The sequence below is a fragment of the Trachypithecus francoisi genome, unplaced genomic scaffold (assembly GCF_009764315.1).
Source record: "Trachypithecus francoisi isolate TF-2019V2 unplaced genomic scaffold, Tfra_2.0 Contig01580, whole genome shotgun sequence".
Lineage (NCBI taxonomy): Eukaryota > Metazoa > Chordata > Mammalia > Primates > Cercopithecidae > Trachypithecus > Trachypithecus francoisi.
In genome coordinates this window covers 1,728,196-1,751,596 of record NW_022681443.1, presented here as the reverse complement: position 1 = coordinate 1,751,596, position 23,401 = coordinate 1,728,196, and the positions used below count along the sequence as shown (strand labels likewise).

The 23,401-nt window shown below is 50.2% G+C and overlaps 1 protein-coding gene across 1 annotated transcript; it reads left to right on the top strand.

Annotated features, from left to right (window-relative positions):
- The first annotated feature begins 6,792 nt into the window (after positions 1–6,792).
- Positions 6,793–23,143, top strand: DNAL4 (dynein axonemal light chain 4). Its single transcript, XM_033189820.1, has 4 exons — positions 6,793–6,923; positions 18,524–18,734; positions 20,644–20,727; positions 22,041–23,143. Exons 2-4 carry the CDS (start codon positions 18,666–18,668, stop codon positions 22,203–22,205), a joined length of 318 nt encoding a protein of 105 aa, XP_033045711.1. The 5' UTR covers positions 6,793–6,923; positions 18,524–18,665; the 3' UTR covers positions 22,206–23,143.
- The last annotated feature ends 258 nt before the right edge of the window (positions 23,144–23,401 follow it).

Here is a 23,401-nt window from a genome sequence, read left to right as displayed (position 1 = left end):
TTGCATGGGATAGGATGTGGTGTGAAATAGCTTGGGCCATGACGGCAAAACCCTAGGGATAAGAGCATTGACCATACGCTATATATGGTGAAAAGGCTTTTTCCTCTAACCAAATTTGTGCATGTGTTCATTCATTCATCACACTAACACTCTGTGCCAGACCCTTTGTTAGACACTAGAGTTATGGATTAGTCAGTTCTCACAATGACACTGCTATGAAGAAATACCTGACACTGGGTAAATTATAAACAAAAGAATTGTAATTGGCTCACAGTACTGTAGGTTCTATAGGAAGCATGGCTGGGAAGGCCTCAGGAAACATAATCATGCAGAAGGTGAAGAAGAGGCAAGCATGTCTTCACATGGCCGGAGCAGGAGGAAGAGGCATGGGGTGGAGGTGCTACACACTTTTAAACAACTAGATATTGTGAGAACCCACTCACTATCACAAGAATAGCATCAAAGGTGGAAATCTGCCCCCATCGTCCAATCACCTCCCACCAGGCACCCCCTGCAACACGGGGATTATAATTTGACTTGAGATTAGGTCAGGGACACAAATCCAAACCACATTAGGTTATAAAAATAAATCAGTCACCTTGGCCTTAGGTTTTCTGTGTCTTGTAGTACTTGCCCCCCAGGATTGTGACTGTCTGTGTCTGTCTTTCCATTGGGTTGTGAGGACTGAGTCTTAATAATCCCTATGTCCTCAGCAGCTAACTCCAGCAAAGAATTGGCTATAAAAAGGCAACCAAGTGGAAATTTGAAGGGTGGGAAGGACTTAGGTAGAGGAAGAAGGAGGTTCAGGCCCCATGTGTGTCAGAAGTAACAGAAATTCAACTTGAACCAGTGTAGGCAAAAAGTGGGGCATCTATGAACTCCCATAATCAACCTATGGGAACAGATGGCCTCAAGGACAACTGGACCTCCAGCAAGACTCTTTGGTTCCCTGTCCCTCATACCTTCTGAGTGTCTGTTTATTTCTCCAGGTTGACTTGCTCTAAGAGGCTCCTTAGTATGCTTAGTTTAAAAAAAACAATCTCAGGGAAGGATTAGGACTGCTCTAGCTTGTATCAGGCATCCTTCCCCAGGGAGGATGAGGTACAATGAATACCATCCCCAACTAGAACCACAGGGTTGAGTGAGGATAGGAGTTCCCCCAAAAAAGAAAGGGTGCTATTTCCCAAGGGAAGGATGCTAGACAGACAAATCACAAATATCAGGTATTTTCAGCTGCAAGTAGCAGAACATATGGCTAAAATGTGGCTTATACAAGAAGCCTGGATGTAGACAACTTCAAGAGTGGTAAACTCAGCCACTCAGAGATCCATCAAGCCAGGAACTCCCATCTCTCTGCTTCACCATCCTCCGCATTTGGCTTCCTGTAGCCCTGACCACTCATGGTTGTAGGTTACCAAGACCATTTCAGGATCACGTCATCGCCCAACTGTGTTCAAGACAGGAAAAAGGGGAGATGATTACCTCATCACATCTGTTTCTTTATGAGGGAGGAAAACTCTCTGGAAAGCCCTCAGAAGGCAATTATGTCTCATTATCCAGAAGTAGGTCACATGCTCAGCCCAAACCCATCTCGGGTGTAAATGGGAGTACCATGACTGGTTTAAACTAGACAGGATTCATCCTTTGGGACTGAGCTCAACTTCCCTGAGTATGTGCTACTCAATACCCATATTCAATAGCAACTCTCATTAGCAAAGAAGGCTGGGAAGATGGCAACTGGGTGGGTAGGCAGACTCAGTGTCTGCGTTTCCCTGCTTCCTTACAAACAGAACCACAATTCTATTGGAGGCTGTAATATGCCCTGCTAAAATATATTCGCCAGTCTCCCTTGCAGCTAAGACCATCGTATGACATCATTCTGACCAATGAGATGCTAGAGGAAGTGTCATTTAAGGGCACTGACCCAGTTAGCAATCATTAGTTTGTCCTTTGTCCTTCCCTCTTTTTCTACCTGGGTGCACGTGAGATGTTGGAGGTGTGTGGGTGTGGATCTTGTGCTGGCTCAGCTGGGTCCTTGATGAGACCATGGAGACCCATGCCTGGCAGTCCTGAATTACTTCTTGTTACATGAGAAAAACAGATACTTTGCATTGTTTAAGCCACTATTTTTCCAATCTGTTACTTGCAACTGATCCAATTGCTGATTCCTGGGTGTCCACCATCAGCCACTTTAAACAGCAAGAGCAGCCGAAGAAAGGAAGTAGCTGGTACCTAGGCTAAGTCTTGAAACTGACAAGAGCGGAGTCTGGGAGAAGTAGAGTCTGACCCTCCGCACCTCAGTCATTCACTCACACACTTATTCACAAAGTATTGACTGGGCACCAACTCTTGGTTAGGTCCTGTGTGGTACATGGGATGCAAAGATGAAGAGGGCAAGGCCCTTGCTCTCCAGGAGCTCACAAAGGGAGACAGAATGAAACTCAAGTACAAAATGGTGAAGAAGGGCAGTGACAGAAACATGCACCAGATGAGACAGGATCACGCACCAGATGAGACAGGAACACAAAGGACTCTTCTGGCTGCAAGAGAAGAGATTCCAAAGTATACAAGCTTAGGTCAAAATCTTACGGGCTCATAGAACCAAAAGGAGGGAGGGAGGAGCAGAGGGAGGATGTGAGCAGAGAGAATTCGTGAACAAAGGCAGGGAGGTGAGAAACAACCTGGTGTGTGTGGAGAGCCATGAGAGTTGGTGTAGTGGAGGTGTAAAGCACAGGGGATGGAGCAGCAGGAAGAAGGAGGGAGCCTGGGGGCCACGCCATGGGGAGGCTTAAATGCCAGGACAGGGCAGGTGAATGTCACCCTTAGGCAATGGGAAGCCATGGAAAGAGAGAAGAAGTTACCAGACAGAGGAATGCACCGGTAAGATTTGGGTTTTGGCAGGGTCATGTTGACTGTGGTACAGAGGATAAATTAGAGAGGGGCAAGACTGCAGCCAGGGAGTCCCACTAGGAGATTGTTGCGCTCATGCAGATGGGATTGTGGTGCTGTGCACATGGAGGGTACCATGAACATGACCAGAAAGGCTGTATCAGGAAACAGTTAGGAGTTGAAATTGGCCCGCTTTTGATTGACTGGAAGTGGGCGATGGTAGTGGGAAGTGTGAAGGACGACTCCCTGATTTCTGATGGAGGCAACTGGTGGGAGGTGGGGGGTGGCGCCATTTACTGAGATGGGGAATGCAGGAAGAGCAGATTGGAGGGAGATGATCAATTCAGTTTGGGACACACTGAGTTTGAAGGACTTGTGGAGCATTCTGGTGGACGTGGCCAGGAGGCAGCTGAATATTTGGGTCCAGAGCTCCAAAGAGAGGTGTAATGTAGAAAGAGAAATACAGGAAGCATCAGAATTTAGAAGGATATTGACGATGGAAACCATGGGAATGGAGGAGACTCCCAAGGGAAAGTACCTAAGGCAGCAATCCTCAACAAGATATGCATGGGGTGGCATAGCTCCCTGGGACAGTGTTCAGGATCACCAGGGAGACTTTTCCAAAAGTGCATACCCTACCCTCAATTCCTGTAAATACTCCAGGGAATGTGACTCAAGGGAACACTGTTACCGATGAGGAGGTGACCTCAGGTAGAAAGAAATTTGAGAGCATTAGTGAGAAGAAAAGGGGGTCAAGATAGGCACAGAGAGCAAAGAAGGAAGAGTCCAAGAAGGCCGAAAAGGAGGAGAGGTTTGAGGAGATGAAGGAAAGTGAGGTTCCCTTGGTGTTGGGATAGAGCAGTGATTCTCTAGTGTGCACCAGGGGTGCTGATAAGAAATACACATTCCTGCTTTTCACCATTCTGGAGCAGTAGGGCCCTAGAATATATATGGTAAAGAGTTCTCCAGGTACCACTGATGGGGTAGAGAAGTTCATTTAGATGGGCATGGTCAACAGGCTCATGCCAGCAGTAGGGGCTGGGTCCAGTAAGCTAAAGACTGAAGGATCTATTGGATTCCGCTCTTCAGGAGGTCACTGGTAACCATGGAGGAGGAAATTTCAGTGGTGTCGTGGGAGTGGAAGCCAGATTGCAGTGGGCTGAAGAGTGAATGGGAGGTGAGAAAAAGAAGACAGCAACTGTGGACCCCTTTTGGGAGAAATTTGGATGAGAGACGTAGGCAAGAGCATCCTCCCCCTCAAAGGCTACCTTCCCTCTCCTGGAGAAAGTTGGCAAAGAGGATTAAGGAAATCTGGAGGCTGAGTCAGACATTCCACAGACCATCAGAACGCACCAGGGAGGCATCTTGAGAACCAGCAAGGAACTAGCACCCTTCAAGCTGCCAAGTTTCAGAACCAAACCCCCTGTGCCTGCCCCCTGTCTACCCACTCAAAATCCAATTCACTGTCTCCACCACCATAGTGATCTTTCCATAGCACAAATGTGACCACATTTTGAAACCCTCCAACAGCTACTGTGCCCATTCTTACCTCGCCCCAGGGAGCACTCAAGTCCCTGAACCTGGCATTCAAAACCCTTCTGACTACTTCTCTACTTCCCTTAGCATCTTCACCCCCATCACCTCCCACTTACACCTACATTCACCCTCCACCCAGACCTCATGGAGCTGCCCACAGTTCCCCAGTGAAACATGTTGTCCCATCCTCAGCCCCCCCGGGGTCATCTTGGACTCAGCCAACTCAAGTACCACACTCTGAGAGTTAGTTACTCCCTCCTTGGGAAAGCCAGAATCTTGCCCACACCTCTACCATAGCATTAGTAGAATGAGTTATTCTATATGTATTTGTTCACATGGCTGTCTGTCCACTGGACTGTGCCTTCCATGGGATCAAGGTCCTCATCTTACTCCTTTCTGAATCATTATCACTTACTAGGGCTGAACTCCCAGTAGATGCTGTAACCACCCAATGGGCTCGCCTTGCCCACTGCCTAGACAGAGTCGATGTATCAAGACAGGGGAACTGCAATGGAGAAAGGTAATTCAAACAGAGCAAGCTGTGTGGGAGACGGGAGTTTTATTGTTACTCAAATTACTCAAACAGAGGAATACAGTGGTGATATTTGGGTTTTGGCAGGGTCATGTTGACTATGGTACAGAGGATAAATTCGAGAGGGGCAAGACTGCAGTCAGGGAGTCCCACTAGGAGACTGCACTCATGTAGATGGGATTGTGGTGGTGCGCACATGGAGGGTGCCATGAACAGGGCCAGAAAGGCTGTATCAGGAAGTAGTGAGGAGTTGAAATTGACATGCTTGTGATTGGAAGTGGGTGATGGTAGTGGGAAAGGTGAAGGACGACTCCCTGGTTTTTGATGGAGGCAACTGGGTGGGGGATGGCGCCATTTACTGCAATGGGGAATGCAGGAAGAGCAGATTGGAGGGAGACGATCAATTCAGTTTGGGACACACTGAGTTTGAAGGGCTTGTGGAACATTCTGGTGGACGTGGCTAGGAGGCAGTTGAATATGCTCCCCAAGCATTCAGGGATCGGAGGTTTTAAAGATAATTTTGTGATAATTTTGTGATAAAAGATAATTTTTAAAGATAATTTTGTGGCTTGACAAGTGAGGAATGCTGATTGATCAGGTAGAAGATGGAATCCCACGGGGGTTGAAGCGAGGTTTTCTTGCTGTCTTCTGTTCCTGGGAGGGATCACAGAACTGTTTGAGCCAAATTACTGGTCTGGGTAGTGTCAGCTGATCCATCGAGTGCAGGGTCTGCAAAATATCTCAAGCACTGATCTTACGTTTCACAATAGCGATGTTATCCCCAGGAGCAATTTGGGAAGGTTCAGACTCTTGCAGTCAAAGGCTGCTGTGTGACCCCTAAACCATAATTTCTAATTTTGTGGCTAACTTGTTAGTCCTACAAAGGCAGACTGGTCCCAAGGCAGGAAGAGAGTCTTTTTGGGAAAGGGCTATTGTCCATTTTGTTTCAGAGTAAAACTATAAACTAAATTCCTTCCCAAGGTTTGTTTGGCCTATGGCTAGGAAGGAACGAGGACAGCTTAAAGGCTAGAAAGGCAAGATGGAGTGGTTTAGGTCTGATCTCTTTCACTGTTATAATTTCCTCTGTTATAATTTTGGCAAAGACGGTTTCAATGCCAGTAAATGTGGCAGTGGGGTTTCACCCCAAGTACTTATCACAATAATAAAAGTTTAAACTATGAAGTATCCCAACTGACCCTTTGATCTACCAATCAAATAATGGAATCCACCAGTTCTTCCCCTTTCCCCTTTTCCTTCTCCGTACTTTCAGATTAATTTTCCCTCCCAAGGGGAAGAAAAGGCAGGCTCTGGACTGCTGTGTCTCAAATTAGATGGTACAAATCTCTCCTAGTGACTAGGGCTAGGTGACCATACAAGGGTGTGGCACAGAGGAAGGAGTCCCTGGGTTCCTTCTCCAGAGACATTACCTCTATTCTTTACCAAGTTACTTAACCTCTCTGAACTTTAGTTCAGATGGGATGACGAATATTATTACCTAAAAGTACTGTAGTGAGAATCGAGTGAGACATTAATTGTAAAGCCCTACATAAATGCTAGTTATTATTAGGCTTTCCAGATCCCAATAAAGTGGTGGCTAAGTGTCATGACACCAACAAGTTGCATTTGTTATTTCAAATGACTAAAGAAACTCCCAAGGCAGTACCGCTTTTCGAAGTTTGTTTCCCTAGAAAAAGAACTTCAATGTGCCCCCAGCTCCTTGGGCACGCTTAAGACAACTATAAGTGAAGTCCCGCCTCCCTGGCCTCTCTGTGCAAACGCCTGACTTGTAAGGCCCTTTCACACTGATTGATACTTTTATTGACCAATAATAAGTGAAATTCCCGTCAACGTCCGGTGAGGGGGCAGGACTTCCTTGCTGGTTGCTAAGACACTCTTGTTCCGCTCCTTGACAACCCTGGCGGGGGTGCGCTGGCTGCGGCCCTGGCTCCGGCCCCCGCGGGAGCAGGTGAGGCCCCGGGGCGCGGCGGGCAGCCAGGCGGGGAGGGCCCGCCCGGAGGGAGGGCGGGAGGCAACGCAGGGCGGAAGAGGCCTCGCCCGCCGCCGAGGCCCCACCTCAGTCTCCTGCCTGCTGTTCCCCAGCCCCAGGTCTTCTCACCCTCACCCCCACTTCACCCCGACTTCGGGACCTGCGAGCTCTGTCGTGACAGGTTTGCCATCGCGACTCTGCCGGCTGCTCTTCCCCACCCACCCGAGGCCTGTTCAGCTTCTTGCTCCCACGTCCTCTTTTAGCCAACTTCCCCCAGCACCTTGATCCCCCGACCTTTCGCGAAGTAATCCCCTCTCCCGCGGGACCGCCATCACCTCGGTCAGACCGCTCTTGGCTTGGAGAGTTGGCGACGACGTACTGGGATTCCGGGCTGGTCATTTCCCCTCTTCGGGCCTCAGTTTCCCCATCTGTAAAGGAGAAGTTGGGTTGAGTGATCTCTAAGGCCTCTTCCACTCTGACGTTCTGGGATGTCGTTGTTCTTTGACCCAACTTTAGGCTTCCTAGAGGATGTGCTCCCCAATGGGAGGTATCGTGTGTTGCGAAAATAACTTGGCAAATCTAATTTGGATTCCCAGTCTCAAGACCTACCCTACCTGCGCTCTTAATCTGTGCATATGTAAAATCAGTAGACGACGGTGCATCTCCTTTGGGAATTCTGAGGCTAATATGAAGTACAGAGTCCAGTCCAGTATATATTCAATATTTGTTAGTTTCCTTCCTTTGTCTCTTCACCACATTTTCCCTCTCTGGGAAATGTTATCAACGCGATCGGCACGAACTGTCATTTCTCCGGCTGACCCTCTCTGATCTTCCTCCTGGGCTTCCATGGTTAGAGTTACTTAGGGGGTGGGGAGTGGGACAGATGGAGATTGAAATACAGTCATGTACCATATAACAACCTTTTGGTCAAGATGGACCGCAGATACCACGTTGGTGCCCTAAGGTTATAATGGAGCTGAAAAATTTCTGTCACCTAGTTACATAGCCATCGTAATGTCAAAGCGAAATGCATGACTCATGTGTGTGGTGATGCTGGTGTAAGCAAACCTACAGTGCTGCCAGTCATATAAAATATAACACATACAATTGTATACAGGACATAATACTTGATAATGGTAATAAATGACTGTTACTGGTTTATGTGTTTACTATCCTACACTTTTTATTGTTATTTTACAGTGTACATGCATCCTACTTATAAAAAAAAAATTTAACTGTAAACAGTCTTAGATAGGTCCTTCAGGAGGTATTCAAGCAGAAGTCTTTATTATCATAGGAGATGGCAGCTCCATGCGTGTTATTGCCCTGAAGACAGTCCAGCAGGACAAGATGTGGTAGTGGAAGATAGTGACACTGAGGATCCTGACCCTGTGTAGGCTTAGGCTAATGTATCTGTGTCTGAGTTTTAACAAAAAAGTTTAAAATGTTAAAAAAAAAAAAAAAAAAAAAAAAAAAAAGGCCAGGCGCGGTGGCTCACGCCTATAATCCCAGCACTTCAGGAGGCCAACATGGGCAGATCACCTGAGGTCAGGAGTTGGAGACCAGCCTGGCCAACATGGTGAAACCCCGTCTCTACTAAAAAGACTAAAAATTAGCCGAATGTGGTAGCAGGCACCTGTAATGCCAGCTACTTGGAAGGCTGAGGCAGGAGAATCACTTGAACCTGGGAGGTGGAGGTTGCAGTGCGTGGAAATAGCACCATTGCACTCAAGCCTGGGCAACAAGAGAGAAACTTTGTCTCAAAAAAAAAAAAAAAAAGAAAGAAAATATAAATAGAAAAGAGCTTGTAGAATAAAGATATAAAGAAACTATTTTTGTATAGCTGCACAATGTGTTTGCATTTTAAGCTAAGTGTTATTACAAAAGAGTCAAAAAGTTAACAAAATCAAAACATTTACAAAGTAAAAAAGTTACAATAAGCTAAGGTTAACTTATTGTGGAGGAAAGAAAAATATTTTCAAAAAATTTAGTGCAGCCTAAGTATACAATGTTTATAAAGTTACAGTAGTGGCCAGGCATGGTGGCTCACGCCTGTAATCCCAGCTCTTTGGGAGGCCAAGGCGGAGGGATCACTTGAGGTCAGGTGTTCGAGACCAGCCTGCCCAACAAGGTGAAAGCCCGTCTGTACCCCCCCCCAAAAAAAAAAAAAAAGCCAGGCATGGTGGCGGACACCTGTAATCCCAGCTACTTGGGAGGCTGAGGCAGGAGAATCATTTGAACCCGGGTGGTGGATGTTGCATTGAGCTGAGATCATGCTGCTGCACTCCAGCCTGGGCAACAGAGCGAGACTCCATCTAAAAAATAAAAATAAATAGGCCCGGTGCGGTGGCTCACACCTGTAATCCCAGCACCTTGGGAGGCCGAGGCGGGCAGATCACCTGAGGTCAGGAGTTCGAGACTAGCCTGATCAACATGGAGAAACCCTATCTCCACTAAAAACACAAAAATTAACCAGGTGTGGTGGCAGGCGTCTGTAATCCCAGCTACTCAGGAGACTGAAGCAGGAGAATCGCTTGAACCCGAGAGGCGGAGGTTGCAGTGAGCCGAGATCGCGCCATTGCACTCCAGCCTGGGCAACAAGAGCCAGACTTAGTCTCAAAAAATGAAATAAAATAAAAATAAATAAAAAATAAAATAAAGTTATAGTAGTGTCCATTAATGTACTGGGCCTTCACTTTCCCTCACCACTCATTCACTGATTCTCCCCGAGCAACTTCCTGTCCTGCGTGCTTCATTCATGGGAAGTGACCTTTATAGGCGTATGATTTTTTTATCTTTTATACCATATTTTTACTGTACTTTTTTTTTTTTTTTTTTTGAGGCGGAGACTTGCTCTGCCGCCCAGGCTGGAGTGCAGTGGTGTGATCTCTGCTCCCTGCAACATCCACCTCCCGGGTTCAAGAGATTCTCCTGCTTCAGCCTCCTAAGTAGCTGGGATTACAGGTGCACGCCATGATACCGGCTAATTTTTGTATTTTTAGAAGAGACGGGGTGTCACCATGTTGGCTAGGCTGGTCTCGAACTCCTGATCTCGAACTCCTGATCTCAAGTGATCCACCTACCTCAGCCTCCCAGAGTGCTGGGATTACAAGTGTGAGCCACCACGCCCAGCCAACTGTACCTTTTCTATGTTTAGATACACAAACACCATTGCGTTACAGTTGCCTACAGTATTTAGCACAGTAACATGCTACACACCTTTGGAGCCTAGGAGAAATAGGCTGTACCATATAGCCTAGGTCTGTAGTAGGCTACGTCATCTAGGTTTGTGTAAGTACACTCTGTGACATTCACACAACAAAATCACCTAACGATGCATTTCTCAGAACATGCCCCTGTCGTTAAGCAATGTATGACTGTGTTAATGCGATAGTTGGACTTGATGGCTTCCCTTCTGCCCCGATAGCCCATGACTTGATGATTTCTTTCTCCTGACTAGATACCTCCATGTGCATATCTTACCAGCAACTTAAACTTGGCAGCTCTGAAATGAAACTGACCTGCTTCTCTACCCAGCTGTGCCCCCTGGTTTCCCCTCTCCCCATCAGTGGCATCACCATCATCCTGGGCGTCATACCTCACTCCACCATGCCCATTCCACTCGGGCAGTTGTCAGGTTGTTTTGATTCTGCCTCCATGCGGAGCTCACATCATCTCCATTCCTGAGGCCACCACTCTCCTTCATTCCTGTGACATTAATACCCCTGGTACTAATTACCGCAGCTTCCTAGCAACTGCTCCTACCTCCAGTCTCTGCTCCTGTCAACCCAGCCCACCTACGTCACCAGCCACCCAGAAACCTCCAAAGAGCTTCCCATTCACTAGGAAAAAGATCCACACTTCTTGCCAGGCATGGTAGCTCACACTTGTAATCCTAGCACTTTGAGAGGCTGAAGTGGGAGGATCACTTGAGTTCAGGAGTTCAAGACCAGCCTGGGCAACATAGAGAGACCCCCATGTCTACAAAAATATTTAAGCAGGGGTTTCAGGACCCATCTACACTTCCACAGCCCAACCCCAGCCTTTTCTCCCAGATTTATTTCTCCCTTCTTTGCCAAATTCTATCTTCTAGCTGAATTGGACTGTTAGACTTTCCCAGAAGATGCTTTGTACTTTCTGCCTTGGCACTGCTGTGTACATCCGCCTGGAAGGTCTTCCTCACCTCGTCTACCTGTTACAATTCTTCCTCACCTTTCCAGTCCTGACTCAAATGCTGCCCCTACCAGCAAGCTGCTTTTGCCCTCTTATCTCACCCTCCTCACCACCACCAGTGTGCCTGTCTTGTGGCACTACTTTCTGCCAGGAACCATAGTTAGTTCCTTGTGTGTGCCTGTTAGTCTCCATATTAGATTGTAAGCTCCTTAAAGGCAGGGACTGGCTGTTGCTTATAGTCCAGTAGTTGAGAAAGCATAATCAGGCCAGGCATGGTGGCTCACACCTATAATCCCAGCACTTTGGGAGGCCGAGGTGGGGGAATTGCTTGAGCTCAGGAGTTTGAGACCAGCCTGGGCAACATGGCAAAACACCATCTCTCCAAAAAATACAAAAATTAGCCGAGGATGGTGGCACAAGCCTGTAGAGTGCCACCACTGAGTGTGGTAGCATGAGCTACTCAGGAGGATCACCTGAGCCTGGGAAGTTGAGGCTGCGGTAAGCTGTGATCATGCCACTGCACTCCAGTGTGGGCGACAGTGAGACCCTGTCTTGAAAAGAAAAGCAAAAGCATAATCGTTGAAGTCATATATACCTGGGATCAAATCCTAGCCCCTTTGTTTATTAACTGAGTGGAAACTCTCTTTTTTTCAGTCTGTGTGGATATACCAGTAACGTAGGGCTAGTAGTGCCTATCTGACAGAGTGACTGGGGGAGGGACATCCTGTATGTAGATCGCCCATTCTGGCGCCTGGCTCAGGATCTGTGTTCAATAAATAGTCTTGAATGGATGTGATAGGTCCTCTCCCCTCCCAGGGGGCAAATGAAATATAAGTTAATTACAATTTGGATAATTTCTGGGCCTCTGCTGTGTGCCAGACACTGGCCTTTGTGCTCTAGGGCATCTAGAGCCAAATCGAGTTCCTCAGCCCCTGGGAATCTGGACTCACAGGCACGGTTAAGTCGTGATCGGTTGTGAGATGTCACTGGTAATTAGCAATTGTGAATGAGCTTCTAAAAAATAAATCCATGCTAAGTCCAATTTATTTCTGTGATAATGTCAGTCTTACTCCCTTAGATTCAAATCTGTTCTCTTGAGTGGGAGAGAGTGGGGCGGGAGCCTGCCCTGCTGTGTGTGGTGAGCAGCTGTTCTCTGGGAGCTAATAGTTGTGATGGTTGTGACTTTCCTTATACTTTGTATCTTGACAAAACTGTCTGGGATTTCATCCAAGTCTGGTTAAGTCCTTGAGGGTGCCTGTGTGAGTCAATGTCACTTATCACATCGTGTCGGACATGAGGAAATGTTGAGAATTGCAGATCCAGACAACAGGCCTCTCTGCTCTCCCTCCCTCCTCTCCTTCCCTCCACTCCTCCCTCAGTCCCGGGCACATTAAGTTTTCATTGGACTTAAGTGAAATGAGAAAAATTAAGGACCACATGAAAACAACAACTTAGTGTGTTTGACTTCTTAAGGAGGTCTGATCTTTATTCTGCCAGATTTTCCTCTTTTATAGTAGATGATGTGTCTTCTAAGGCCCTTTCGCAGCAGAATTTTAAAATGGCAGCCCTGTGTCTGTCCCCACTTTAAACTGGTCTGGGAGCCTGGCTTCTGCATCATTTCCTGACCTCACTACAGGCATCTTGGATGAATGCCCAAGTCCTTAGGATCCTTTTTCCTCCCCGGCCAGCTTTGTTCATTTGTTTGCCAGAAGGCCAAGGAAGACTGGAGTGCCTGCCTGTGTCCCCAGTGTGGCAGGAAGCAAGAGGCAGGCCTGGACAGAGGCTGGATGAGTGGATGCTGAGTATCGAAGTCATCTGTGTTACTGGCTTGTCTCCTACTTGCTTGTGCCAAAGGAGAAGGCACAGAAGGTAGAGTCAGAAGAATGGATTGGGGTTCCAATCCTGGCTCTGCCATTGCTGGCTGTGCACCCTCAGGCTGCCCATAAAACCCCTCTGAGCTGCAGTGGTTTGTCTGAGAATGGGGAGCTGGATCCTCCCTCACAGGTGTTACGAGGATGGAATGAGATGGTGGATGTGAAGGCACACCGTAGCCACACCACTACCACCCGGCCCCAAGAGGTTTCACAGAATTTCCTTGTGACTCTTCTCCTTCAGTACTAGCACAGCGGTTCACACGTAGTGGGAACTGGGGAAACAGTGGTTTGTTTGGCTGCACGTTTAGATGTGTAGCAGGCTGGTCTATGTAGAAGGATGTCGCAGTATCCTTCCTACTGCACCAGTGACAGGAGCTGAGTCCTTAGCCCCAATTTCCAGATGAGAAAACAGGCTGCTGGGCACAGTGGCCCACACCTGTAATCCTGGCACTTTAGGAGGCCAAGGCAGGTGGATCACCTGAAGTCAGGAGTTCAAGACCAGACTGGCCAACATAGTGAAACCCTGTTTCTACTAAAACTACAAAATTAGCTGGGCGTGGTGGTGGGCACCTGTAATCCCAGCTACTTGGGAGGCTGATTCAGGAGAATTGCTTAATCCTGGGAGGCAGAGGTTGCAGTGAGCCGAGATCGCACCATTGCACTCCAGCCTGGGCAACAAGAGTGAAACCCTGTCTCAAAAAAAAAAAAGAGAGAAAAGAAAAGAAAAAACTGGCCGGGCGCGGTGGCTCAAGCCTGTAATCCCAGCACTTTGGGAGGCTGAGACGGGTGGATCACGAGGTCAGGAGATAGAGATCATCCTGGCTAACACGGTGAAACCCCGTCTCTACTAAAAAAAAAAATACAAAAAACTAGCCGGGCGAGGTGGCGGGCGCCTGTAATCCCAGCTACTCGGGAGGCTGAGGCAGGAGAATGGCGTGAACCTGGGAGGCGGAGTTTGCAGTGAGCTGAGATCCGGCCACTGCGCTCCAGCCTGGGCAACAGAGCCAGACTCTGTCTCAAAAAAAAAAAAAAAAAGAAAAAGAAAAAGAAAAGAAAAAACTGGCCGGGCGCGGTGGCTCAAGCCTGTAATCCCAGCACTTTGGGAGGCTGAGACGGGTGGATCACGAGGTCAGGAGATAGAGATCATCCTGGCTAACACGGTGAAACCCCGTCTCTACTAAAAAAAAAATACAAAAAACTAGCCGGGCGAGGTGGCGGGCGCCTGTAATCCCAGCTACTCGGGAGGCTGAGGCAGGAGAATGGCGTGAACCTGGGAGGCGGAGTTTGCAGTGAGCTGAGATCCGGCCACTGCGCTCCAGCCTGGGCAACAGAGCCAGACTCTGTCTCAAAAAAAAAAAAAAAAAGAAAAAGAAAAAGAAAAGAAAAAACTGAGGCTTAGGGAGGTTAGCCCTTGTCTGAAACAGAACCAAGATGTGAATTCAGATCTGATGGTGGAGTCTGTACTCAGAACCACCATGGCATACTCCAGGTGTGTCGTGCAATCTCAGGTGCATGGTGGGTGGTACAGGGAGCCAAGCCGTGATCTAAGGGCCGGGGATGTTCCAGACATTGAGTGGCTGTCCCCCTCCCATGGGGCTGGCAGATACTTTGGGTCTTATTTCCCAGAACACATTCATTTTTCCCGATCCCTCCCACATACCCTAACCCTCTTTAGGATTCTTCCCAGACGCTTTAGACACAGAGTAAGGAATAGTGACTAAGGTCAGTGCCACAAAAGAACAAGGGATAGCAAGACCGGGAACACTGGCCTTGACCAGGTGATGAGATAAAGGGCCCTTGTCTGTGCCCCCTGTTGCCTAGGAAGAGCCTCACATCAAACAGGGCAAGGATATGTAAAGCCCACAGATGGCCCTTGAGTGAGGAGGAGAACACGGGCAGCGAGAGAGAGAATAAGGCTGCTCCTGGCTTTGTACCACTGTGGGCCAGATGGGCTGGGGTTGAGCTTCTGTACCCAGCAGATTCAAGTACCCTGGCAGTGGGCCCAATTACTTTTTTTTTTTTTTTTTTGAGACTGAGTCTCGCTTCTTTGCCCAGGCTGGAGTGCAACGGTGGTGTGATCTCAGCTCACCACAACCCCTGCCTCCTGGGTTCAAGCCATTCTCCTGCCTCAGCCTCCCCAGTAGCTGGAATTACAGGCATGTGCCACCATGCCCGGCTAATTTTTGTATTTTTAGTGGAGACAGAGTTTCATCCTGTTGGCCAGGCTGGTCTTGAACTTCTGACCTCAAGTGATCCACCTTTCTCGGCCTTCCAAAGTGCTGGGATTACAGGCATGAACCACCGCACCCAGCCACAATTACATTATTAAAAGGCTCTTTTAGACTTGACACGACTCTTTCTGGCCCAAAGCATTCAGGCACATGCTCCTCTGCATGGAAGATTGATAAGGTTACTAGAACCTCTAGTTCTGCTATTTTTGGTAGCTTTCTTTGAGCAGAGTTTTAGGATTGTGGCTGAATGACTCTAGCTGTACTATAATGATACAGCGTCATAAAAAATTCTCCTGCCTTTCTGTATTTGGAAACACATCATCTATAACGATTCCTTTTTATTCTGTCTCATCCCTTTTAGGTCCCCAGAAGTATGTGTAGTGGTTAGAAAAAGCTCTTTGTAGTCATGGTCCTTAGTAAACTTGGCTGAATCACGGTGACCAAGTCCTGGCTAACGAATGGTGGTAGCAGAGAGCAGTGTGATAATAGTGCAGAGAGCTTTAACATTTCAAATCGCTCACATGCCCATACCTGGGGCTTGCAACAGCTTCCTGAGAATGCAGAGAGAGGATTTAGTATCGCGTTTCATAGAGAAGGAAACCAAGGCTTAGGTGAAATTACTCGCCAAAGGCTGCAGAGAAAGGAAGTGAACAGAGTGCGCGTCTTTGGCAGAGCTGGTGTCCACGCCTGCGCACTCTGGCTGGCGGCCCACACGGTTCTTTGCTCCGCAAGATGCTGCACAGGTCACTCTCCCACTGGTTTTCCCCGTTGTTCCTGAGAAATGGGCCTTGGTAATACCTCTGAAGCCATAGGACATCTCAGCAGGATTCTGCATGTTAGAGCAGCTGTCACAGACCCTGACCTCCTGGAGGGCGGCATGTCCACAATTGGCTTCTAATTCCCTCCTGGCTCCTCTATGCCCGCACTCTTTAGCCTCGAGGATGAATTGAATCAAATGGAAACATGTCAGTGGAAGGTGCCTAAGAAGCTGCTTCCACATTTTCGGTTGTTCCCCCTCGAAATTCTCAGAGGTAAACAAACTGTGTTTACCTTTTCCTTCTATCATCAGTGTAGCCGCCACCTCTGTCACACCTGCACAAAGGTAGAGGAGGAAGCAAGAAGGCTAGGAGGACAGCCTGGAATTGGAAATAGGCCTTCACATTCATGAGCAAAAACAAAACGATTCCCTGAATTTTGTGACATAAGAAACCTGACCAGAAAGTACAATGAAATTGTGCTTGGTAAGTTGCCAGCTTATAGAGAGAGACAAACAAAACCTGCTACCATCTGAGTGGTACAAATGTCCAGAATTGATGAGACAAGTGGAGCCATCTGTCCACTGGGAAATCAGAAAATACCAATGTCATGGGATGGTGGGGTCCGTGCCAGGCTACCAGCCTCACGCGAGGGAGCTGACCAAATGGAGTGGCACCGAGGCATTGGAGTGGGGATCCAATCGAGAGCACAGCCCAGAGAGAGTGCCCAGAAAGCTCAAGGCTTGGCCAAATCAGGGTCAAGTTAACATTAGAAAAAGAGACAGCAGGCCGGGCGCGGTGGCTCACGCCTGTAATCCCAGCACTTTGGGAGGCCGAGACGGGCGGATCACGAGGTCAGGAGATCGAGACCATCCTCGCTAACACGGTGAAACTCCATCTCTACTAAAAATACAAAAAAAAAGTTAGCCAGATTTGGCGGCAGGCACTTGTAGTCCCAGCTACTCGGGAGGCTGAGGCAGGAGAATGGCGGGAACCCAGGAGGTGGAGCTTGCAGTGAGCTGAGATGGCGCCACTGCACTCCAGCCTGGGTGACAGAGCAAGACTCCGTCTCAAAAAAAAAAAAAAAAAAAGAAAAGAAAAAGACACAGCAGAAGGGAAGAGCAAATACTTGATTTGTCTCCCTTCTAGGAAGACAGGAGCTGCCCCAGTGGACAGTTGATGTATGCTTGTGAGTGCCTCCTCTGTGCCCACGAGGAGGCGGATGAATAAGGGGTTCGGAGTGCCCACACCGAGAGCCAGGCCTGGATTCACACCCCAGCTCTGTCGCTAACGAGCTGAGTGACCTCAGGCCAGCGACTGACCAGCTTCATGCCTCTGTCCCTACAGGACCTAACTCCTGGGGTTGTTGCGATGACAAGGTGTGTAAATGCATGTGGAACACCGATAGGCAGGACAGTGACAGTCATCACGTGTCATTACCTGCCTGTTAGTTACTGTGCTCGGCACCTTTGGGTTCCATGACCGTGCAGTGAAAGTAAATTTGTTTGGAAATGTGAGAAATGCTGGAATGACATTATTTTGCTGTATTTGTCTAATATAAATCATTAAAAAGGGCTTAACAACCTGGTGATTTGTATTCGCTTATGTCAGTACTTCTGAGATTTAAAAAACCTTTGAATTATGAGATAAATTGGGTTGAAGATGAAAGAGAAATGCCTGGATTGCCAGCAGTGCTCCCAGTCATCTCAGGTCCAGGCCCGTCTCTTTAGAAGCCCCGTGAGTTAGGGAACAGCCATGTACTGAGTGCCTGCCCTGTGCTTGGCACTGTCTCAGCTTCACAGACACTGTTTCACTGAATTCTCATAATGGCCTCATGAGATGGATGTGACTGTCCTGGCGTTCATGGTGAGGAGTCTGGGGCCCAGGGCCATACTGCTGGTGAGGGATTGAACCAGCAGCAGTGCCCAGGCCTCCCAGCTGCTGGGCCAGCAGGACAGGACCCAGTGGTCCAAGAAGGAGTAGGAAAGAACAACCAGGGAGCCTGGTGTTCCAGGGAGGGCACAAAGCAGCCCCGTGCCCATTCCCCTGAAGATCAGGGCTGCAGAGTGTCCCCCTCGCTTGCCAGTAAGCCCAGACTGTCAGTGGTGACCTGAACATTTCCCTTCCTGAGCACAGCTTCTGGGAAGAAAGGCCCGTGTCTGTAGCAGGAGGGAAGGCCCGTGTCTGCAGCGGGAGGGAAGGCCCGTGTATGTAGTGAGAAGGAAGGCTCATGTATGTAGTGGGTACGCGGGGAGCTGCATTTGCTCACTGCCAGCTCAAGGCTCCATCCCGCAGGCCTGGCCCACAGTCAGTATTTGTCTTCATAACGGCAGTGTGGGCTTGCAGCATCGTACCAGTGTGTTCTTAACCAGGTCCCAGCATCTCATGTTGACTCATCCTCCCGTCTGCAGACTTGCTGGCCATTTGGAAAAGGGTGCGGAGGAGTTAAGATGGGGAGGTGTCAGATTGTTACTGAGACATTTCTAATTTGTGATGTATGGTTTTGAAGCCAACTCTTTTCTTCTGGTTTTTCCTGTTTTCTACAGCACCCCCCGGGGAAAGACATTTTTCTGCTCCCACCAAGTTGGCAGGGCCTGCTTCCTGAATCTCCTGGGCGTGTCTTAACTGCCAGTCCCAGCACCTCCTGAGAGCCCCACTCTCTCCTCCAGCGGTCACAGTGGAAGGATCATGGGAGAAACAGAAGGGAAGAAAGATGAGGCTGATTATAAGCGACTGCAGACCTTCCCTCTGGTCAGGGTAAGCCCCAGGGGAGGGAGGCAGGACTGCTGACGGGGCCCACATAGCCTGGAGAGAGGTGGGTGGAGCTTGTCCCTTGCAGGATGGCAGTGGGAGGAAGTTAAGAAGGCCTCTGCTGGCTCAGACCTAGACATCTTGGAGTTGACAGTGATTCATTGTTTCATTCATTCATTCATTCACCAAGTATTAGGCCACCTGCTATATGCCGGGGACTGTTCGAGGCGCTGTGGGGATGGCGAATGAGACAGGCGAAGGCCTGGCCCACATGAAAGACATGTTTAAAGAGCATGATTAATCCCAGCACTTTGGGAGGCCGAGACAGGTGAATCACGAGGTCAGGAGATCGAGACCATCCTGGCTAACATGGTGAAACCCCGTCTCTACTAAAAAATACAAAAAACTAGCCGGGCGAGGTGGCGGGCGCCTGTAGTCCCAGCTACTCGGGAGGCTGAGGCAGGAGAATGGCGTAAACCCGGGGGGCGGAGCTTGCAGAGAGCTGAGATCTGGCCACTGCACTCCAGCCTGGGCGACAGAGCGAGACTCCGTCTCAAAAAAAAAAAAAAAAAAAGAGCCTGATTGTAGGCAGTAAGTACTATAATGAAAAATGAAGCAGGTGGAAGGGGCTGGAGAGCCGAGGTTAGCTTCTGGAGAGGTTTCCACAGATCAGAGACCTGAAGACAGAGAGCGAACCTCACAAAGACCTGGGAAAGAATATGCTAAGCCGGGGAAACAGAGGCACAGGAAGCCTGAGATGGGAATGAACTTGGCATTTTGGAGGCACAGAGAGAAGGCCAGCATGGCTGGACTGGAGTGCTGAGAGGGGTGGCTGGACGTAATCACCGGTGGGGCCAGACCCCACAGGCCTGCCCAGCCACAGTGAAGAATGTGGTGAGAACTATGGGTTCTGTCCTGAATCGAAGGGGGAGCAGCGAAGGGTTTTAAGCAGGGGAGTGATGAGATCTGTTTGGTTTTCAAAAGCTCACTCCAGATTTGGGGATGCTAGAGCAGAAGTGAGGAGACCAGCGAGGAGGCCACTGCGGAGGCCCAGAGCGATGAGGGTGGCTGGGTGCGGCTCACGGCGCAGTGTGAGATGCGGTCGGGTTCAGGGTGTTCCATGAGTGCAGAGGCCGAAGGACCTGCTGCCAAATTGGAGACTGGGTGTGGGAACAAGAGAGTCCAGGGTGGCTGCTAGAGTCTGTCTTTTCCTGAGTATTGGGAGAAAAAAGTGGTATCAATTACCAGGAAAAGGAAGATGGAAGAAGATGGGTTTGTGGGAATCAAGTTATTTTTAGACCTCTAAGTGAGGTTATCAAGTGGCCAGTTGGACAGAGTAGTCAGGAGCCCAAAGAAGAGGTTAGAGCTGGGGGTGGAAGTGTGGGAGCCCTCCCCTAGAGAGGACACAGAGAGGCATGGAATACACAAGACCCCAGAGATGGAGTCGCTGGAGACGGGAGAGTGGAGGTGGGGCCCAGGGCCCTCCAGGATCTGGGAAGAAGAAGGAAATCCAGCAGATCAATGGAGAAGGAGCAGAGGGAAAGGCTGGAGGAAAACCAGGGCCCCCAGAGAGCGCCCAGCGGCTTCCGGAGTGAGAGTCCGTCGGAATGCACTTCCATAGCCAGCATTCCCTCCGCCCTCAGCCAGCCTTCTTCCCATGTCTGTTGGCTGGAGCCTGGTGCTGGCTTCGCACCCTTGCAGAGAGCCTGGGCTTGAGAGCCCACACGGCTCAGCTCCATGCCACACCTTTGCCCCAGCTGCAGGCCCTCAGTCAGGAGATGGGTCACCTGCCCAGGGCTGGGCCAGGGAGGCTACCTGCTGTCTATGCCTTAAGCTTGGGACAGAGAGGCCAGCCAGGAAGGCCAGGTCACGGGCTAAGCCTGTCTCTTGTTTGTCACCCCTGCCCTGTCTCTAGCACTCGGACATGCCAGAGGAGATGCGCGTGGAGACCATGGAGCTATGTGTCACAGCCTGTGAGAAATTCTCCAACAACAACGAGGTATTGCCAGCAGTGCAGGTGGCCCCTCGTGCCTTTGGTGGCCCGTGTGGGTGAATAGAGTGGCCCCTGTTGCCTGCAGTCAGCTCCAGAGAGTACTGCCAGTATAAGGCCAGAGCCTTCCTTGGAAGCGTTCAGTCTGGGGAAAGTCAGTGAGTGAGAGGCTGGTGCTGACTCCAGGCACTGACGGTCACACCCAGCCCTAGAGGAGCAAAGCCACAGGGGTCTCCGTGACGCCCCTGCCTGTGTTCCCTGCCTCAGGTGGGCTGCTGAATAGGGCACCTTTCCCTGTGGTTCCATCCCAGTGGTGAACAGAGGCCTGCCTAGGCATCCATTTATGTATTCATTCATCCATTCAAAAAGGTGTTGAACGGGTGCTGTTCTAGGTGCTGGGGATATGGCCAGCAGGCATCAATGCAGGAAGGCCATTCATCAATCTGGTGGGGAAAGTGAGAAGTCAGTGTTGTGGCAGCCAGTGGGGAGGCAAGACACTGGCCAGTGGGAGCCCAGGCTTTGGGTCGGCCAGGCCCAGGTTCAGGTCCTGGCTTCAGCCCTTCCCAGCTGTGCCCTTGAATGAGCCATTTCTCAACTCTGAGCGCAGTTTCCTAGTCCTTAAATGGAGGGTGGTGATGGTGCCTCCTCACTGGGCCAGTCGTGAGGACGTATTTACTGAGACAATGGGGACAGAGTGCCCAGCGTGGTGCCTGGCATGGTGGGAGGCACTGTTGGTGTACCTCAGGCGCCTGCGCCTGGACTCGCCCTGCTGAGCGGGATTCCCTGCCCCTCTAGACCTCCTCACATGGGGGGCACATCTTGGAAGAGCAGGCACAGGAAGAAGTCGGCTGTGGCCACGACTAGGGGAGCAGTCGGCGCCTCCCCAGAGCCCACTGAACGCATTAGGTACCTCACAGTCTGCAGGGTGCCAGGTCTGTCCATTCAGTTGGTCCTGAGACTGCCTGGTGCCCCGCTTGTCCGGGTTACATCTGAGGGAGGTGGCACTGGCCCGGGAAGCCCGCAGTAAGTGCACAGCCAGGACGTGGCCCCAGGCTGTCTGTAGACGTGGCGCTTGCCTTCCCGCCTCAGCCAGTTTCTTCTTGACTGCTGAGGCGATGTCTGGTTTTCTGTGCCTGTGTAATAGACCTGGCAGGAGGTGGCCTGTGTGGAAATCCTTTTTGAAGCAGGAGGACAACAGAAATAGGACAGCAGGTCTTTCTCTTGCCAAGACCTCGGTGCCAGCCTTCTCCTTCCTGGAGAAGGACCTGAGTCCTGCCCCCTCCTCCCCTGCGCCCCTGTGATGAGCGCCCTCTTCCTTCCAGAGCGCCGCCAAGATGATCAAGGAGACGATGGACAAGAAGTTTGGCTCCTCCTGGCACGTGGTGATCGGCGAGGGCTTCGGGTTTGAGATCACCCACGAGGTGAAGAACCTCCTCTACCTGTACTTCGGGGGCGCCCTGGCCGTGTGCGTCTGGAAGTGCTCCTGACACTCTGTCCCCTGCCCCATCCCCTGCAGGGCCTTTTCCTGCCCCTCATCTGTAGGGGGGAGCAGCCCCAGGCGGGTCCTGGTTTCTCCAAGGAGAGTTGGGATCTTTTCTGTTCGTCCTTGTGTACCAGTTTCCTGAGCCACACCCAGTGTGTGAACTTGCCATCTCCATCCCCAGGCTCTCAGTCATCTCCCTCGGAGTCTCAGGGTGTAGACGGGGCAGCAGGCATGGGTCTGTGTGGGAAACATGGTGGGGCGCTGTGACAGGGTAGGGGAGGTGGGAGACGAGATTTTCCACACAGGAGCGCACCAGCCCCCCTTTCTCGAGGGCTGCTTTCCCCTTGCATCCTGGGAGCCCCGCTGCTCTACCGTCCCCAGTACTGCCGGGAAGTGTCTGCTGCCTTTGTCGTTAGTGGCCGCATGAAAATGGCCCCAAGAAGGAGACGATTCTTTCAAGGGACACAGGCAGCTTCTCTCCTTGTCCTCTGGGGAGGTGCTGACCCCGCAGAAACCCCTTCCCCCCAACTTGACCCCAGGCTGAACAGACCCCTGCATCTCACTGGGCCGGCAGCCACCCAGCCCCCAGCCTTGGTAGGGACCAAGCAGCCTTTCCCGTCCCCTCCTCGACCCTCGCACTTGAGAGCCAGGGGCTGTGGGTGGGAGCTGCTGCCTGGCAGTTTCTCGAGGGGTCACCGAGCCTCTGGTGGGACACCGGGGCAGGAGTGCTCTCACCACGAGGCTGCTTCCGCAGGGAACCCTGGCCTGCCCGCGACTTCGCATCAGGGACCACATGCTGATTTGTACTGCTCTCTGCTGGGTTTTCTATGTTCTTTTTGAGCGTGGGAGAAAAGTTTTAGTAGAAGGGTGAATCGTATTTTACACAGCGGTCTTATTTATATAAATGTCTTGGCTTTTACAATTAAAATTACCAAAAACTGACCTCATTCTACAGTCTCTTGATGTTAGGGGAAGGTGTGATCAGTATCCTCAGGCTCAGGCACCTAGAGATGTTTCTGGCTAACCTGTGAGGCTGCTGGAAGCCCCTGGCCCAGGCATAGCCCCACTGGATCCGGCCCAGCCCCTGTCACCATTAGGTCACTGAGGTTGGGGGCCAAGTGCAGCTGGATGGGGCCACACAGACACTGAGATACTCTTGGCAGCTGGACTGAGCTACACTAAAGATGTTTTCAGGCCCAT

Excerpts from the sequence above, each read along its gene's own strand:
- DNAL4 (XM_033189820.1), top strand. The coding sequence starts at position 18,666 with ATGGGAGAAACAGAAGGGAAGAAAGATGAGGCTGATTATAAGCGACTG. Across the intron at positions 18,735-20,643 it reads AGACCTTCCCTCTGGTCAGG|CACTCGGACATGCCAGAGGA; the intron begins GTAAGCCCCAGG and ends CCCTGTCTCTAG. Across the intron at positions 20,728-22,040 it reads AATTCTCCAACAACAACGAG|AGCGCCGCCAAGATGATCAA; the intron begins GTATTGCCAGCA and ends TCTTCCTTCCAG.